The sequence below is a fragment of the Chaetodon auriga genome, chromosome 3 (genome assembly GCF_051107435.1).
Source record: "Chaetodon auriga isolate fChaAug3 chromosome 3, fChaAug3.hap1, whole genome shotgun sequence".
Lineage (NCBI taxonomy): Eukaryota > Metazoa > Chordata > Actinopteri > Chaetodontiformes > Chaetodontidae > Chaetodon > Chaetodon auriga.
In genome coordinates this window covers 18,718,825-18,737,835 of record NC_135076.1, presented here as the reverse complement: position 1 = coordinate 18,737,835, position 19,011 = coordinate 18,718,825, and the positions used below count along the sequence as shown (strand labels likewise).

Below are 19,011 nucleotides of genomic sequence, written 5' to 3'. Positions count from 1 at the left end.
TTAGCGTCAATAGCTAAGTAATAGCTTAACTAGCTTGCAGTAGGCCATCTGATTCTTTGAACTGGTCAAACATTGGGTTTTTAGAATCTCTTCAAATATAAACTTTTCGCATTTTATGACATACAGCTGCCAACATGATCATCTTTTCACATGTTAGGTGTATGACCTTTATTTTGCTTGTTGGCTCAACGTTACTAGCGTTAGCTAACTGTTTTCTAATAATGGCCTCAAGCTACAGCCCACTAAGACATGTGAAGTTAATTTGGTCTTTAAATTTCCGCGGTTTAAGGTCAACTTCTCGTTTAATAACTATTCTGTCCAATTTGCCCAATTTCAGTTTTCAATCTTCAGGTCGGTTTCATATCTTCTACTGCAATTAGCACATTAACCACTAGCATATCTGACTCCTGTCAATGTTTGTTGACGCCTGTCATGAGGTAACTGTACACGCATTGGCACAGTGTGTCCAGCAGATGCTGCTGTTGGCATAGTGGCGAATTGTCACCTGTTCCACAACAGGCGCTGAGCGACTGATCCCAAACTCTCTGGAGGTAAAGTCAAACTATATTATATATGTGTGTTTTTCTTATACAAAACACACAGAATAGCCCATCCAGCTTGTCATGGATGTCTGTGATTTCACTTTCATTACTTTTAATTGCATTTGCCATAATTTTAGGGAACTTTGGAGTATGGACTGCATAATGCGATCCCTTTGTCGTATCATATGAGTCATGGTAGCCTATTATCCTGTTCTTTTAAAACTCTGCGTCTCCAGAGTACAAATTAAGGTTTCTGTACGAAGCTAAGTAAGTAGCCTGTCCTAACGCGCTGTCCCAATTCCAGAGGGATATAGAAAAACAAGCAATAATAAAGTCTGTCTGTCCGTAACTCGAAGTGGACTGTTAATCAGAGATGCTAGAGACAAAGAAATGAGGACAGTCCGTCATGATTTCAAAAAGTACGTTTGCAATCATTATACGATCTTTGAATGGACTTTGCACCGTTCGCTGGTTGGACAGAAAACGCGGAATGTAAACCGATGATATATTTCTATTTTGAAGACTTTAACCTCTCTTTCATTGCAGACACGCTTTAGTGGCAACAACGGGCTTCTCAGACGGCGGCACGAGACAAAACAACCTTCAGAAACGGGAGTCTGTGGTCTGAATGATCTGTGTGGGAGGTGAGGGGTTCCCTGACCGCACCGCCGGCTAGTTTTCACAGGAGGTCCCAACAACGCCCGGTGCTCCTGCGCGCTCTGCTGACGCAACCACGTCGCTGTGGCTCAATGCGATGGCGGACCGCAATGTCCCCAGACCTGCCCGGGGAGGGACGGAGCAAAGTCACTGAGCCACTCTCACCGGCTCCGCTACACTACCGTCCGACCACCTGTTAAAGAGAGGCCGCTGCCATCGCCGTCCCTCCCGTGAAATAGTATGTGGGACGGCATCTGCTCGGAGTGCACTGACCGGGACGAGCCAGAAGTGGAGTGAAAGGGAGCGGAGTGCGCCGGGCTGACGCACCGCATGTTGAGCCAGCAAGTTGACTGAAATAACAAAAGTCGCGTCGACGGGCTAAGGGGACAGCCGCTCTCGGATTTAACGGAGGTTTGAGGGGACAATTGTTCCGGCAAAATGAAATTCGCGGAGCATCTTTCGTCCCACATCACTCCGGAGTGGAGGAAACAATATCTTCAGTATGAGGTAAAGTCAAATTTACCTTGTATTTGAAATAAACGCCTTATGAATATGTTCACACGCCAAACTCCTGCAAATGCATCCTTTTTAATAGGGAAAGTGGGAAATAAGGCTCATTATCAACTATGGCACAATTTTAGAAAGCTTTAGTAATTTCTTCAGCCTTCTCTTGAGAGCAGTAAACGACGGCAAACATAAGGATGTCCTTTTGTTTATGGACTGCGGGTGTTAAGAGCCACAGGGAGCATTCAGGGTTTATTACTGCTGAGTTCACAGCACGTGAAAATAGACAGAAAGGAACAGTTTACTGAACAATAACAGTGCCTTTTGTACTGGAATAATTAGCAAAATAATCATTTATTTTCACAATACATAGTATACATATTTCGGAATATTCTCTAAATAATTAATTTCTCTAGTGGCTTTGTACGTTTATATTTAGCCCTTTCTTTGTAAAACAGATGTGAATATCGTTGGTTTCAATTACATTATTTTTTTGTTCCATTTTTTTGAGTTTGTTCCTTTTTTCCTTTTTTTTTTTTTTACACATGCCTCCTCAGTCATATGATTGTGTTGTTCGTTGTCAATTACTTTGATGATTGCATCTCAGAAATTCATCTTCTCTGGATTATCCCTATATTTTTTATTATTCGCAACAATCTAACTGAGCACAAGGGAAATCTCTCAGGCATCAATTATGCATTGTTGTAAAACTGCAAATATTCTTCTGGCATTATTCCTTTCAATTCCTTGTTTTTGAGCAGAGTTTTGAAAAAAAAAATGTGTATATAATATTTCTAATAATCCATGTTGTAGTTAATATTATGCACCATCAAACAGCAATGGTTGTCTCTTGGAATCAACCTGCAGGTGTTCATCCAACCCTGTATTTTGTCTGGATTCTGATGTCTGTGGATTTAAAGAGACCTTTGTGTGCACACATGGTCTTTGTTGGGTGTACAGTACTTGAGGAGTATTTTATTTTCACACTCTACTTCTTTGCTTTGCTGGCTGTGCATTAAGAGCTGTAGTGCAGACATGTAGTGACAGGGCAGGCTGCTCCATTCCATTTAGCTCTATGAATTATAGACAAAGACCCTGTTCTCTTCAACCTCAGCAGCCTACATCCCAGACTCAACAGAAGCTCACTGCACTGCTTTTATTTTGGAAACATGCCCTGAATATTATTATTAAGTTGGATAAGTGCTACAGTGGACATTTGGATTGGTCCAGCCTGTCATTGTGCAATGAAAACATCTTCAGGAGGCATAATTAAGGTGGAAAAAAATGTCAGATGTCAAATATGATGTGTACTCACTGAAAAGAGGACAACTGTGCTGTAGGATTGCATTTGAATTGATTATTAACAGACATAAGCAGCCTATGTGTGGTCTTTGTATGCACAGACTGACGCACAGTGAGCCCAGGGACAGATGCGTGGCCATACCAGCCATTTTACACCTCCAGTCTTCAGCTCGGCACTCACTGACCTGAGATGGATGATGATAGATTTTCTCTGTCATCTGTGTTTAGTGTTGTTTTTCAGTTAAATAATCTCGAGGTATCATTAAAGTTTCAATATTATAGTATTTTCGCAGTGTGTGTACACCTATAACTATCAACAGAGGCAATAAAATGAAAAAGCTAATTGAGATAATTGCATTTTTTACACTGGAATCGTGCAGAATCTTTTCAGATACATTATTACAGGACTAATTGATTTCTGTAAGCGAGAAAGATTGATTGACTTTATCAGTCTGTATTGAGACTTCTCATTTCCATGAGACCTAAATTGAGAACAAAGCAATAAATTTGGTGTGAACTCATCTGTAATCAAACTTTCATACATAATTCATATGGAGCAGCCCCCCCCCCCCCCCCCCCTTTTTTTTTAACATCCCAAAAATCCAGAATATACAAACATATTGTTGCACATGCGTTGCTGTTGATGAATTATGTAGAACAACAGGGTCTGTTCCTTGGCCATGCAGTTTGTTTTCTTCCTTAAATCTGAATTATATATAGTGTTTACAGCAAGGATGTTTTTGTGTGTATTTGTGTTACTGGGACGGCCTTCAGTCTCTGTGTGACCTCTGTAAACACCGTCACCACCTGAGTGGGCGGGACAGGGAGAGATCAGCCAGAGAGCTGACACCTACAGATGATGGACATCTTATTCAAGGCTTTTATGCTTTCTGAAACAAGCCAAGGACAAAAATTAAATTACGTGCAACGAGTATAGTCAGTTGACTTCGGTGAAGTGGGTCACTGAGATGAAACAGAATCAATTTTAATGTCATTCTGAAAAATGCAAAGCCTTGATATGCTGCTGTGGCAGCCATGACAAACAGCCTCTCGTATATTTATTCTGCATTATATGTTGCAGTGGCCACAGCGGTCTGTCAACTAAATGACATACTGACACATCATTCCAGCAACACATCATTATTACCCATGGTCTGTGCAGTAAGATGTGACACTGGCTCTATCTGTGGCGTGTGCAGTATTACAGCTGCCCACGTCCAAATTGTCTGTGGTTTGAAGTGATATTCTTGTCTTTGTGTGCTAGTTGGATTAATTAACCTGCTGCCCACTTTTCGCTCTCCTCCTTTTTTTAGAGCAGACTATTGTGTGGAGAAGCGTGCGCTGTCTGTTTAGATTGGTCAGCCAGTTTCTATGCAGATAAGGAGGATGCGGCAAAGTGGCTCGTCCAGCAAATCCAGGCTGTAGTTAGGAAGGCACTTCATTCGACCATAGAGGCATTGACAAGGCGATTGAGTGATAGAGTAATTAGGTGTGCGCTTTATCCTGTGGGAGTGTAGTTATAAACCTATATGCTAAACAGTTGTTTGGTATGGAGGTGTGCATGTCCGGCTGACTCAAGAGGCTTCTGCAAAGGGCAGGGGATGTGGGTTGATGGAGGGTTTGCTTTTAAATGTAACAGATACTGAGTGCAAAAATATTTTAAAAGCTGTTTTTATGAAGTCTGACTGATGAAGATGTCTGTTCATGCCTGAGGGTTTTTTATGCAACAGCAAACTTTATTATATTCCAGCATGTGTACAGGCAATAATTATACATGGCAGCTGTTGAATTCAGATTTCTATTGAATGACTAATGTGCACAGAACATTATAGTTATATAGAAGGAGTGAGAGATAGAGATGCAGGTGTGTGTGTGTGTGTGTGTGTGTGTGTGTGTGTGTGTGTGTGTGTATGTGTGGGTATGTGTGTGTATGTGTGTGTGGGTGGATGAGAGAACAAGGCCACTTATGCATTTACCTCTGCAGTCTAATCACTTGTGTAAGCTTAGATGAGGAGGAGGAGGAGGAGGAGGAGGAGGAGGAGGAGGAGGAGAGAGCATGTGGAGACTCGCATTTACAATTCAAACCAGCAAAGTGATATTATGTTGATGAAAAACAGGTGCCCGTGTGATTTCAGTGAGTGATTGTTGTTTGTTCAAAGGTGAAGCCTTGTCTCCCTCTAATTAATCTAAGCGACGCAGTTCGAACGTCTCAACCAGCGCAGTGAGCTTTGCATTGTGACAGACATGATGGAAATGGTGCATATGATACACAACGTGGCTCACGTCGTCTGTGTGTTTTTTGCAGTGATTTATGAGCATGTTCAACAATATGAACGTTGTGTATACAACAGGCATGGCATGGCAACCGCTGAGAAACCCCCCTCTCTGTACCTCCCTCCTTCCTTCCATCCTCACCTCATCATTCCTCCCCCACTGGGAGGACATCTGGTCCCCGACCAGACCTGCCCTCTGCACCCCTCCTCCCTTCCCTCCATCCTCTCCTCCCATCCTCTCTACTCCTCTTTCTCCATGCAGAGATCCACTCAGACACAGAGCTAGGGATTCAAGTGGTCCACCATTGGTTTTCCAGAGATCTCTTCAGACTAATGATGCACGCTGTGTGATCTTCACAAGTCCGGGGATAACAATCTCAAGCATGTTAGAGGAAGGATTTCACCATCCAGCACTTAGATGCTTTAGTTAGTGTCCACTCAACATGTCACAGCCATTAAAGGATCCATTGACAACATTCGATTGACAGGACACTCTGCAGTGTAAGCCTCAGTCGGACACGGCGGCTTAAGGCTGGTACTTGTGTACACGCATGTTCGGTGTAGTGAGTATGAATCATCTTCACGTTAATGCTTGGTCATTCGCACTGATGGCCCCATTAGGCTTGGCTTAGTTATTGTCTACAGGTTTCACCACTGATTACTGCCAAGCCTGCAGGTTTATCCCAGCTCCCCAAAGAGCCATCCCGCCCCCCTTTCCTATCACCGCCATCGCCATGGCAATGCCTCCCTGTCTGAATCTGAATGCTTATTTCCCACCTATTAGTCAGGGAGGGGGCCTTTTTGCTCACCAGAGATTAGTCAGGACCGGGCCCAGTTCCAGTGGTGTGTGTTCGCAGTTTGGTCTCCTGCGATCTTTGTCAGACAAGGTAGAGGCAACGCAACATGCAGATGAAGTGTTCACCTCTTGGATTAGACCTCAGCGTCGGAGTCTCATTGTGCATGTGCTTCACAGAGGAACTTAAGTAGCAACAATTCCGGCTGCTGCTAATGTACAGCAGTTTCTGAGTGGCTTCCACCCACACACAGGATTACTCACACTGCTCCCTCAATGCCATGTTACAAAAGCAGCGTTTTATATAGGAAGCAGAGAGCAGTTTGATGTGATCAGTGGATAAGACGTACATGTTGTCAGATTTGGATGACCGATTTTATTGGCTGACAGTTTGAGTTGATGCTGAATGGAAAAAGGCAGATTTTAGTGTTGTGAGTCTTGAAATGGAAACATTGTCTTTTTGGTTTATGACTTAATAAAACTTATTGAAGTTTATTTTTTCTGTTTTCTGGGGCAGTTTAATCATAAAGACATTTTTATGCAGAAACGGTTCCAGTCTTTTCTCTGATTACCACTGATATGTTCAGATGAGCCAGCATGCAATTATCTGCCAGTGTCCATTATCTTCAAGATCAATCTGACTGCAGAGACACAACCTCGTTTAACCACTGCAGCTATCTCTCTCTCTCCCTCTGCTTCGTATCTGTCACTCGTTCTGTCTCTCTCTCCCCAGTCTGCTCTCTTAATTAGACAGACGTACACTTTGCTAAAACATTTTCTATCAAACTCAACACCTCTCAAAGAACAATTTAATACAAGATGTAATTAAAGAAATAATCGTTCATTTTAAAACTCCAGACAACAATCATTTCTTGTTCTTAATTTGTTCTCTTTATTGTTTTAGAAGTTGTTTGCGAGCAGCTTGTGTTATCCTTTTTAGTGTCTTCTGCTTGGGTGAATCAGGATGCTGCTGTGCTGTTACTTGATTTACTTAAACTGAAGTAATGAAACAAGTAAGGAGAGGATGTGTGCTTGACTCTGCAAGGCTTTACAGCAGAATATTACACACTTTGTAAGAGGCATGAGCTCTTGAGAGTGAGCGCTCCTGGTCTTTCTGCAGTTCTTGTTCATTTTCTTTCTGTTTATTGTGAAGTCTCGTGGAGTTAGGTTACTCTGGACAAGAGCAACTCTCACTCTCATTCATGCAAGCAAAAGATTATAAAAGCACAAACTGGCTGCAAGAGGAGATTCTTTGTTGGGCCTTCAGTACATGTCCTCAGTTTTTTGAGCTATTACACGCTTTAGAAATCTCTGTGCCAGAGTTCGCTCGTTATGTTAACAGCTGTGTGGCAGTTGCTGTAATCTTCCCACATGGAGAACAAGAGTTTAGTTAATGGCTTCGGATGGTTTAAATGCTACTGTAAAGCAGATGGTGCTAACAATTGTGTCCTGTGGTCTAGAATAATCTCTAATTCACACCATTGTGTTTATATTGTAAATAGACTTTCTTCATTTGGTCTAATGTAGGACTGGCCGAGCTGATTTTGTCTTTTAAATTACTCGACAGTTACAACATACATCTTATAGACTAATCCTCCGTATTTGTGGTTTCTTTGTACTCTACTGACTTGACATATACTTTAACACCCTGACAAACACAGTATTTTGTGTTGCTTGGATCAGTGTTTGCAGAGAGTGATTTTGTTTTTTTCATTTCCTCCTCAGGCGTTCAAGGATATGCTGTATGCTGCCCAGGACCAAGCCCCATCCATAGAAGGTAAGGAGACTCCCTGTGTGGATAAACAAACCCAGACAGACAGACAGACAGACGCACACACACTCTCACAGACACACACTTCTGTACCCAGTGCCCCCTGCTCGCGGCCTGTTTGGGCATCCCCAGAATAACAGCCCTTCATCTGCTAAAAATAGGTGGCAATCATCGCTAACATGCTGCCACTCACCCCAGAGGCTCTGACTCAACCAGACCAAGGCCAATTACCAGATCATTACCTTCTACCTTACTGGCTTATCTTTTTAACCGGCATGACGTAATGAATGGCACATGTGAAGCAAAACATGCTGTGAAGTGAAGTTGAAAGTTTGGTTAAGTGAAAAAGTTTTTGTGTGCTGTGGTTGAATAGATGTTTTGCACTCTTTAAACTGTGCTGATGAAGGAACACTGGGTTAAAACAAGTGGCAGAGCAGAGCTGGACTTCAGTGACCTGCAGTGCAGAGTGTTGCTACTGAACACAGCAGAGATAAGGAAGGCCACTGGCTATAATTAATCTTTGGCGTTAGGCTGCAAGTGATGTGTGATGAGGGAAAGAACGTGGGCAGTTTGTTTTTATTTTAGTAACCTGTTTGTGGAGGTAAACAACTTTCTTTAGCTGCAGGCTTCAGACTTACTTTACGATGTGGTGACGTGGAGCTCGGCCTGTGGGATCCTGGAAGTGTGTGTCTGTATAATGATAGATTTTTCTGTGTTGTGCAACATGCCCCTCACTGAGCTGCGACTCCCAGAGCGCCGTTCCAGCCGAGCGGTCTTGATGTGGAGTACGATGCGACTGTGCACATGAGCGACAAAGACGTAACACACAGTCGCCGAGTGTGTGGCTGCCAGAGCTCAGTCTGCGTGTGTGTAAGCCTGCAAGCTTCAGGCACAGAGATCAGTTTCAGACGTTTGTTGACTTTAGTTTTGTGGGCGTAAGAGGAGACCCTCAGTATTTTTGATGCAGATTATTCCATGAAATGTGATTTGTTAATATATATGAATGCTCATTGGCTTTGTGTGCGTGGGACTGCTCGTCCCTGAATGGTACATTTAATACTGCCATAGAACAACACATGAGCTGCGTCTCTCCTTTGACTGCTGTCTCCAGTGGCTGTTAGCAATGCTTGGCGAGCGCAACGTGAATGATAAATCATTTCCAGTCTCAGGTCTCAGCTGTACTCATGGGTCACTGCTCTGCCTCTGTCAGCCTGTCGCGAGATAGGTGAGGGTGTCTTATGAATGGAGACGGGATCGATCAATCTGTAGAAAAGCGTACCGTGTCGTTATTCTGCTATCGTTGTGACGTGTCAACATTCCTCACTCAATCAAATTGATTTGTGTGCTTTTCACTTTTTTTTTATGACACAGTACAGAATGTTACCAAAACACTAAAGCAGCCAAGTGCAAAGAAAAGAGTATCAGCACTGGCATTTGTTGTGCAGGAGAGAAGACATCTTTGAATGTATCAGACAGTTTGTCTGTCCCTTTTACTGTTTTTACGGGGAAGAGAGAGAGGCTGTAATGAAAACAGAGGTAGAGGCGGACAAACAGCGTTATTGAACCCCGTCCACTGCTCTCTCCTGTGGCTGAGGTTTTGTTGACTTTTCATAAAAGAAACAAGATTATCAGGTGTTATAAAATCCAACTGCAGCACTTTCTCTTCACATCCACTAGACCCTCTCTGTCAAATCTGATTGAATCCAAACTAGGGCAGAAATATATTGGAAAAATTGACTTTTTTATTTTATAACCTGAGTAAGCGCTTTATAAATTGCCTCTCATTCACACAAACACTTGCACACCGATGGCAGTAGAGCTGGTGTGCTGGTGCTGAGCATCAGGACCTTTTTGGACTCACTGTCTTACTGTCTTGGATGTGAGTGACCTCACCTCCTGAGCTGCAGCCTCCCTGTTGTCTCACACACTTTAAAAAATCAAATAAACAGCAAATTTGTTTTTGACTTTTACACTCATTTTAAATTTGAGTGTTAAAATCCATATTCAACACTTGTTAGTTTATTTTTTATGTCTTCCTTTGTGTTTTATGTGTCATAAGCAAACTGGACAATGCAGGCAGAAGTTGCAGGGAAACCAGTAGAGCTGCGTTATTGAGGAATCAATTATTAAGCAATTATTTTCTCAGTTAATTGAGTCAAATCACAGTTTCATTAAGTCTGAGGTGGTAGCTTCATGTTACCTGTTTTGTCCAACTCACCAAAACACAAAGATGTTCAATTTACAGTCACACAAGACGGATAGAAAGCAGCACATCCTCACAACTGAGAAGCTGCAGGGATTGTTTTTGCATTTTTCCTCCATTAATCAATGATCAGAATCAGAATTTCTGTCGATCATTAAATTGATTAATGAATTAATTGTTTCATCTTAGGAAACTAGTGACCAAGTGGAATTAATGTGTCAATGGGCCTGAATTGTTTTTTCATCAAATGAAATAAAGTAGTTTTATGTCACTACTGTACATGCAATACAGTACATTGTATTTAATATGTCAGTGCAAGACTAATCATTAGGATTCGATTGAAGAGCGTGACCCGCCTCTGCCTCTCTCTCTCTCTCTCTCTCTCTCTCTCTCTCTCTCTCTCTCTCTCTCTCTATCTGCGGCCTCATTCATTACAAGAAGCAGCATTTTTGGTATTCAGAGGATGTTTCCCTTGCCTGAGGGAGACAGTTAACTGGGTTATTACTACTCACTCGCACCCTCTGCTATCTCACTGGACACCCTGCTGTACCTTATAGAGCTGTGCAGTGGATACACACAGCACTGAACAGGCAGCACTTCAAAGCCTCTGTCTGGGCCTCTGTCTGCATATGTATCGCTGTCAGAGTGCGAGACTGTCACTACACGTGGGCAACAACATTAAAAAAATATGTGCAATTTTCATGGTTTGATCTTTCCATAAGAGCATAATTGTCTCTCACGCTGTGTTACGCGTTGCACTGCCGCCTTGGCTTTTGTTTAAACAGACATTACCCGTCAGCACCTCCACCCCAGAGGGCCTCTGTGGGAACATAACACAGAACATTTCTGCGCTGTTTTAGTCAAATCAACCAGTTTCAACAACATGGATGTACAGTACTTAAGAGAGCTTGTTGCAAACACACATGCAAAGACACATATGACCCTTCAGCTGTTGTTAAGATCCTTTGTTCTCATTTCCTCTGTCCCTCCATTGCTCCTCGTGTTAATTATAATTAAAACATGCCTGTCTCTGCATTGTGGTGAGCTAGTCGAAGACAACGGAGAGAACAGCTGGGTGGATCTCTGGTTCCCCCTGGTCCAGCCATTAGAATGAGTTATGCCACAATGTAATTCAATTAGTGTGTTGATTATTGCAGAGCTCTGAGAACAATGACCCTGGATAATAAAACACCCAGCTTCAACAGGAGTATGTGTGTGCGTATATGCGTCACACTATTTCCCGCAATGTTGACGTGCTGTACATGCCTTTATTTATATATTTATATATCTAATTCTGCAGGGGGGAGGAACTTGCTTGTCATTGACACTGCTTGTCATTCATTTGCTGTCTCATTCATTCACTCCTTCATTGTGTCCTCCATTCTGCTGCTCTCAATGACCACTCTATCACTGCGATGGTATCTGTGCTGGGCTCGAGTAAGCGGGAGCTATGGGAAGATGGCATCGATGGCACGGTTAGGTTCACGCTGGGAGTAAGGGTGGAGCTCCTGTGTATAGTCCCATGAACACACACACACACACACACACACACACACACACACACACACACACTGTCCAAGGGGGAGGATGGGGTGTTACGTTATTGACTTACAGCTCAGGGGACCAGAGAACGGATTTTCCTCTGAATCACAAGGTCAGGATGTCAGAGATGAATGAATCAGAAAAAAAACAGCCTGTAATGAATGGATGATTTCTCATGTTACGTTACGTTTTAAAAAAATCTTACATCGTGAAGCTCCTTCTTCAGTAAATGTCCATTTTATTTCCACGACTGTCTTGTGGCTTGGTTGTCAGTTGCGTTATCCCTTCAGGGCTTTTCATGTTTTATGCAGTCAAATCAATAACAGTATAAACGCAGCAGTGTGAAGATTTGACGCTTGCAGTGGCTCTTAGTGTACCATGTCCTCTACCAAGCTTATGAAGCCTCCCATATTTTTACCAGATGTCTTCAGTACTGTTTTATTGTGTTGAAATGAAGCTTTTATTTAATGACTCATAACCAATCCCTTCAAAGAACGAGATAAGGATTTGAGTGACTGTGACTTAAATACAGATAGTTCATGTGCTTAAACAGATCCTGGTGTGTCTGACTTGAGGCTGAGCCAGTCCCAGACCAGACCAGACCAGACCCGACCAGACCAGACCAGACCAGACCAGACCAGACCAGACCAGACCAGGATTGTGTTTAAGTGGTGTGGTGTTGCTTAGCTGCTATCAGATGGGAAGAGCGAATAGTGTCTGTCATTTCTTCAAATAGAAACATGAAACCCCACTGAAACTTTATGTGATAGAGACAAGAGACTAAACACATGAAGAGTCCCTCTCCGCGGAGCCAGATGAACGTATGGAGGGATGAAATTAATGTTTCACTCGGTTTCACATTGAGTCAGAAGATCAAGGCACCCACAAAGCCAGATGTTCATTTTCCCATCAGACACCTGCACCCTCACAGCTGCCATGCCTCTGCTATGCGGCCTGTGAGGCTTTTGTTCCCACGCTTCCTCGGGACAATATTAGCTCCCTCTCATTTGCATCTTGGTGGCTTTGATTACGATAGAATTAACAGAACAGTAAACCTGCTCAGTCCTGAACCTTTTTCAGTTGTGCCAGCTCCCCTCTTACCACCTCCTAATGAATATTTTGTACGTGAGCTATCGCATCTAATCTGCTTAATGAAAGCGGAAACATGAATCACAGCCACATATCACCTCAACTACACCTTTCGACCAGCATTTATTCTGCTATTTGCTATTGTTGTCCATGCCGCTTGCTGGCCCGCCATTTTGTCTGCTGTTGTTGACGAACATGATGAGAGGTTACTTGAAGGCTGCTATTCTGTGTAATACAGCGCTGATTGTTATTCTGCCGGCGTATATGATGGAACAGCAGCTGTTATTACTGTTGTCGGTTCCCCTCAGAGTCTGTCCTCGCACCCCTGTGTGGAGAAGAATTCTGATTTCTATAATTTTCTTGCTTTGGCATGTTTGTAATTGAAGTTTTTGGTTCAGGCGGTCTTACAGATATTAAGATGCATCGTGTTTTTTTTTTTGTTTTTTTTTTCTAATTGATGCTCTTTACATTGTGCCTTTGGTCCAATCAGTTTGTTGCTTTCATATGAATCCTTTGTTTGTGATTTCTTCGTGTTATTGCTTGATTGAAGTGATGAACAATAATGAATAGTGTCCACACAACAGTACCGTTAAATATGAACAACCTTGGATGCATTTCAACAGTAGATAAATAAATGAATACATACAAGTATACGTATATCGTGAGTCTCCCCAGCCACAGCAGCTCAAGGATACGTGCATAACAGACACCCAGGAAGCCTTTCTCAGAAACTCTGTGTGTGGTTAGAAAGGCAGGGGGATAGCAGGAGGTCAGGCAGGCACTCAGAAGGTGAGAGAGGCGGTGGATATAGGGGAGACAGATGGACAGGCAGACAGACAGGTAGACAGGCAGGAGGGTTCAGCAGGACAGTTGTGTGGCAGCCAGGGTCTCCCACCAGCCTGCATTATTGATGGGCTCTTTGACAAGCTGCCGCTCTTTCTCGCTTCCAAGAGCTAATTGTTGGGTTTTTGTGGAGATTGCTTCTTTTTTTTTGTCCTTAATCTTGGTGCCACCGTGAAAGCAGAGAAAATCCAAGTGAAACTGAATCAAAAGTAGCGACTCTGAAATACAACAGCTGTAGGCGAGCAGGAAGAATGTAACGTCCCAAACTGAGTGAGATCTTTTCGAGCTCTGAGGCAGAGAAATTCTGCTGTTGCTGCTTTTAGACAAAGCCTTATTCATTGTCTATAAAAAGTACATGAGGCTGTTTCTCTCCTCCATACCATCAATATTTCCAGGCAAAGCGAAGACACCTGAGGCTCTTTATCCAGTGGAGGTTATTAGTCCACAATAGACCGTCATGGCATCAAGATGTTTTCAAAGTTATACATCAGCTGCCATTCGAACAAACGTTTCTTGAGCTTGAACAGTTACAGGAAGGGTTTTCCTTCAGTCAAGCAGGTTTATCGTCTTACAAAGCAGTAAATGAGGGAGGTGGCAGTGGATTGTGAGATTGGTCCTTTGATGAGGCTTCTAAGGGTATTAGAGGGGAGGGAAGCAGGGGGGTCAGGGTCAATACAAACCTAGGATTGCTATCCCAAGGTCAGGGTCTAATCGAACGGAGGTAATGAACAATGAAAAAGGTGATAGGTAATTGGATGAAGACAGGGATGAAGAAAGATGGCCAGCGCTCTTTGGTTTTATGTTTGATTATGAAAGAATGGAGAAAAGGAAAAAGGTTGGAAAACAGTGATAAGTGGTTTGAATGGGATTGTCAGTGACCAGTCTGGAAGAGAGCGAGCTAGAAACAGAGAGAGAAAGAGATCCTTCAGGCAGCAGACAGACAAACAGACTGAGTGGGAGGTCCCTGGGCTCATCTCCAATGCACGTTGCCCTGCATTAGCACTACAGCCATCCCGCAAGAGAAAGACAGAGAGAGAAAGAGAACCTTGATAGATGAAAGTCTTCTATCCATCCATCCATCCATCCATTATTCATCGGTGAATTAGATCTCGCCTGAATGAAGTAGAGGAAAGAGGAGGAGGAGAGGGGGAGAGAGGGAAAAGGTATGGGGCGCTTTAGAGGAGGAGGGATCTGGATAGCAAGTGTTGTGGTGTTGTGAAAGGGTGAGGAGTTCAGATGAGGATGTGGCTCCAGCAGGGATGGTATTTTTAGATTTTGGGCATTTTACAGGAGTCCGGGAGGATAAGATTTCCACTGGTGCAAATGCAGTGTTGGCAAAATGGGGTGTAGTTATTTGAGGTGTGGAGAAGAGAGGGCAAATAAAGGGCAGAGGTGGTAGGGGCTGGGGTACAAGCGTAGGAGAAATGATGATGCCGTGTTTGTGTGTTTCCGGGCGGGGATGAATGTGGGAGAAGGTTGAAGGAGAGGTTGGTGATGCTATGAGGAGTCAAGGTCATCCCGCAGCCCTCTCAGCTCCTAAATGATAGTTATGAGGCCTTCTAAGGATTATGAATCCTGCAGTCAACAGCTTGTCATTACTGCACCTCTCTACTGTTGTATCCATGACTATTTACATATGTGTGCACATCTGTTCCGGCCTTGGCAAGGATCTCCAGATCTCCATGAACATACTGCAACTCGAATGTAGATGACAGGAACAGCCTGTGATCTGGACATCTTCAGAGATGCACAGAAGCTTAGCACTAATTCTTAAGATAAACACTAGATAGTTTCCTCAGACAGCAATCATTTACTCCAATGAGAATACAATCTTGTAAAGGTTAAGTAAACAGAAAGCATAGATCATCTGGCCGTTTGCCAGGCACACAACTGGAGATCATATACATATAGCACCAGCAGTGATCACAATAACCTAAAGCATGGGTGGCATGTGCATGTGATGAGATCTGTCTCCGCTGATTAAAAATCAGCTGTCGAGGTCTCGGGGTTTGGTGTATTTGTTTAGCATTAGCAGGGCTTCCAAAGCATAATCTAACCTCTGTTATGAGGCAAGTTATTGTTTTTAATCGGTGATGAGAAGCCTAATCAACAGCTTTGGCTTTCTGCCAGCAGATCAGCCAGGCTCTGCTGAGTGTAACCAATCAGTCATAGCTGACCGAATGGCATTTATCGAGCAAGGATTCACACGAGGCTGCTTTGATGGATTAATTTGGATAGTTTTCTTTATTGACCGCACTGCTCGGCTGAAATTGGGGGAAAAAAAAGAAAAAACTCGTATGGCATCTGTCCTGGATTCAGAGATTGAAGATCAGCAGTCTGAGTGACAGGAAATAGCAATGCAATGCAGGGAGTGATGATGGATGAACAGAGAGGAGAACAAAGACATGTGACCTTGTCTGCTGTGTGTGTTTTGATGTTTTTATCTTCTCACACTGCAGATCTCTGCTTCATATACAACTGACTGTGGACACACACACACACACACACACATACACACATGCATGCATGCAGAGACTCACGAACAGGCACACAAAGGCACATAAGGAGCTGTATGCTACAGGGGGTGTGGGTGTGATTGTGAGCTATAGGTGATGACAGCAGGGCCATATGCCGATTTATTTCTGGGGGGGTTGGCTCTGCAATTAGAGTACAACCACTGAAATCATCACACAGTGTCCATACTCTGCTGTACACACTTTTTTTGTTTTTCTATAAATTCTGTGGGCGAATGACAAAACCTTAATAGCTCGACAAAAGCTTGAGGCGATTACGCACAGAGAGCCGATCTTAGCTTCTTAAGTCTGTCTTCTAAATTAAATCTCTGTGGTTGAAATGGGGCGATTTTATTTGCATCGTGAATTATATATTTGTGATGGATATATGTGCAGTTTTTGATAGTTGAGTGATACATGGTGGTGGTATGTGGGTGGGTGTGTAGTGTATAGGCTGGTTGAGCAGGGCATTGCAGAAGACACAGTGTCCTTCACTGTACCAGTTTGCTGCGTCTTCTCTCTGGAGAACCGGCCAGAACCTGGCTCAGATTGGCTCAGAGGCACGGGAACGTGGTGAAAATGTACCAATCACATGAAGCTCATGTGAGACTGTCTCCTCATCTCGATAGTGCTGTATTGACTCTCAGCTGATTGCCAACACAATCACAGGCCTCAGCGGAATAGGGATCTATTTCAGAGCTGATATTTGATGGAAACATTTCTCTTGAAGTAGAGAGTTTGACTTTAATTGAGTCTGGCCCCATGGGGTCAGTGCCAATGTGCTTTGCATGTATATGTTTGTGTGTTTGTGTGTGGAGGGTGGGTTACAGAGATGGCATTTATCTGTGTTTGCTGTGAGTCTCCCAATATTTCATCGTCTGCCGTTCTGCCCAAAGGCAAAACGAGACAGACACACTCAGAGAAAGACAAACAAGTGGACAGGCAGACAGAGGAGCACTGAGGGCTGAGCGTGGCAGATAAAATGAGAGAGGAAGCATGAAAGAAAAAGAGAGGTGACATTGGTGATAATTGGAGGTAGGGAGGCGAAAGCCTCAGGGAGCCTCCTTTTCCAAACGTTGCTCACATAAAGTGTGTGTGAAAAAAGAAAGAACTGGAGGCAGAAAAGACACGAGAGCCTGGCAGAAGCTCATTCATTCGCTTATTCAATTAATTTGGATTCAAAGCACATTTCAACTGCTTTCCAAAGATGGCATCAATAACTAGTCGAAATTTAAGTTTAATACATTTGAGGTCAGGGGATGGCCCTTCAGAGGGCAGAAGAATATTGGTCCAGATATAATTTCTCCTCTTATTTACACTGTATCACCTTCTCCTCATCCAAAGACAAGAGGAGAGAGAGGTATCAATAATTCACTGCTATTGTTCCCTCCCGGACAGGCCGTCTGTTTTTATATTAAATGTTGAATTATTAACAGTGTGTGAGATTGGAAATGTGGCAAATCTCCCTCCTGATGCTCATGTGTGTTCAGAAACTGTCCTCTCACTCACTGGCAGCCAATAGAGCTCCAAAAACAGGTGGATTGTTAAGTAGGCAGTAAATGAAAGTGGTAAGAGAGCATTTTATGGCTGTATGGCGTATTAGAAATGAGCGAGAGGATTAGACACTCAAAGACACCTCCGCTCTGTCCACACACACACACACACACACACACACACACACACACACACACACACACACACACACACGCACACACACACACACACTCCTATTCATTCAATGTCTCAAGCTCTCTATCACTGAGTTTTAAGTCACTATGTCAGGATTGTTGGCGTTCATCATTCTTAACAATTCCTCTTAAGCATCCCTGCTGCCATATGCTGGCCTCAGGGAATATGCATATTTCATATCCTCTTCAACATGTGACTAACGTATTCATGATGTACGTTAACAATAAGCAGTGACTTCAGTGCTGGCAGGGCTGACTCACTGTTAGGGTCGTGTCCTGTGTGTACATTACATGCGTGCTGCATATTTGTGCCTGCTGGTGCGTTCGCTGGCATCCAGTCACCTGAAGACGCGTCCTCTTGACTTTGAACCAACTGCAATGTTTCTAAATAGAGACACTCCTCGGTGGCTTTTCAGCAGAAACAACAGTTTGCCTCTGTTTTGCATTTTGTCCTCGGGGCAAACTGCACGGCTTCTTCTTGACAAGTGCCATCTGATAATTAGGCCTCGTAATCACCCTATTAGTATGCAGCTCAATTGAGCAGAGAACAGCTTATTGTTCCCCTGGCATGAGCAGCAGCCATTTGTAAGAGGATTATTGTAAATTTCTTGTTAGGGTTTTTACGAGAATGAATCATACTTGTAATGACTTAAATTGCTGCATTGCTAATCTCCGAAGCATTTATTTTTAATGTAGGCAGGAAGCTGACAATCACAGCAGATGTGTCAAACCCTTTATTAAGATGCTTGGTAGGATTTTTTAGAGCATGGGAGTGGCACCTTGTTTCAAAGTTGGTTTCAGCGCAGGATTGCAACCTTATTTTCTGCACCCCTCTGTGGACACACAAAGCCGAGCTGAACTTTTGCCATCACAGTTACCATGGCGCCACAGAAAGAGACCAGAATCACTTGAGCCTCTTTTTGTTCCTGTGACATTCAGGATCCAAACACAATAACAGTAGAACATGTGGAACTACAGGCAGGGGCCTTAGGTTGAATTTTAATAGTGTCTCGTGAAAGCATGTGGGTACCTGTTGAGAACACAAACAAACAGGCTGCAGTTATTTCGGATACTTCATGACAGAGTTGGGCAGTATGTTAGAATCAAAGTACCATAAGTGCTATTGTAGTGGTTGACTTGAAATGTCTGTGTGCACCTTCTTTGTGTTTTACATTCTTAATATGTTGTTTTTTTGCCTTGGCTGAACCTCCTTAGCAATTCAAGAGGTGTGTGTAGTGTGTGTGCTTGTGCCCACGTTTGTGAACAACCCAGGTTAACAAGGAGCAGGCCA

General features: G+C 43.3%; 1 protein-coding gene across 1 annotated transcript in view; it reads left to right on the top strand.

Moving 5' to 3' along the window:
- The first annotated feature begins 1,299 nt into the window (after positions 1-1,299).
- Positions 1,300-19,011, top strand: part of xpr1a (xenotropic and polytropic retrovirus receptor 1a) — a 65,021-nt gene continuing 47,309 nt past the window's right edge. Inside the window, exons 1-2 of the mRNA XM_076725961.1 lie at positions 1,300-1,706; positions 7,797-7,848. Coding sequence (XP_076582076.1) covers positions 1,638-1,706; positions 7,797-7,848 — 121 coding nt within the window. The 5' untranslated portion in view covers positions 1,300-1,637. The remainder of the gene's footprint in view (positions 1,707-7,796; positions 7,849-19,011) is intronic.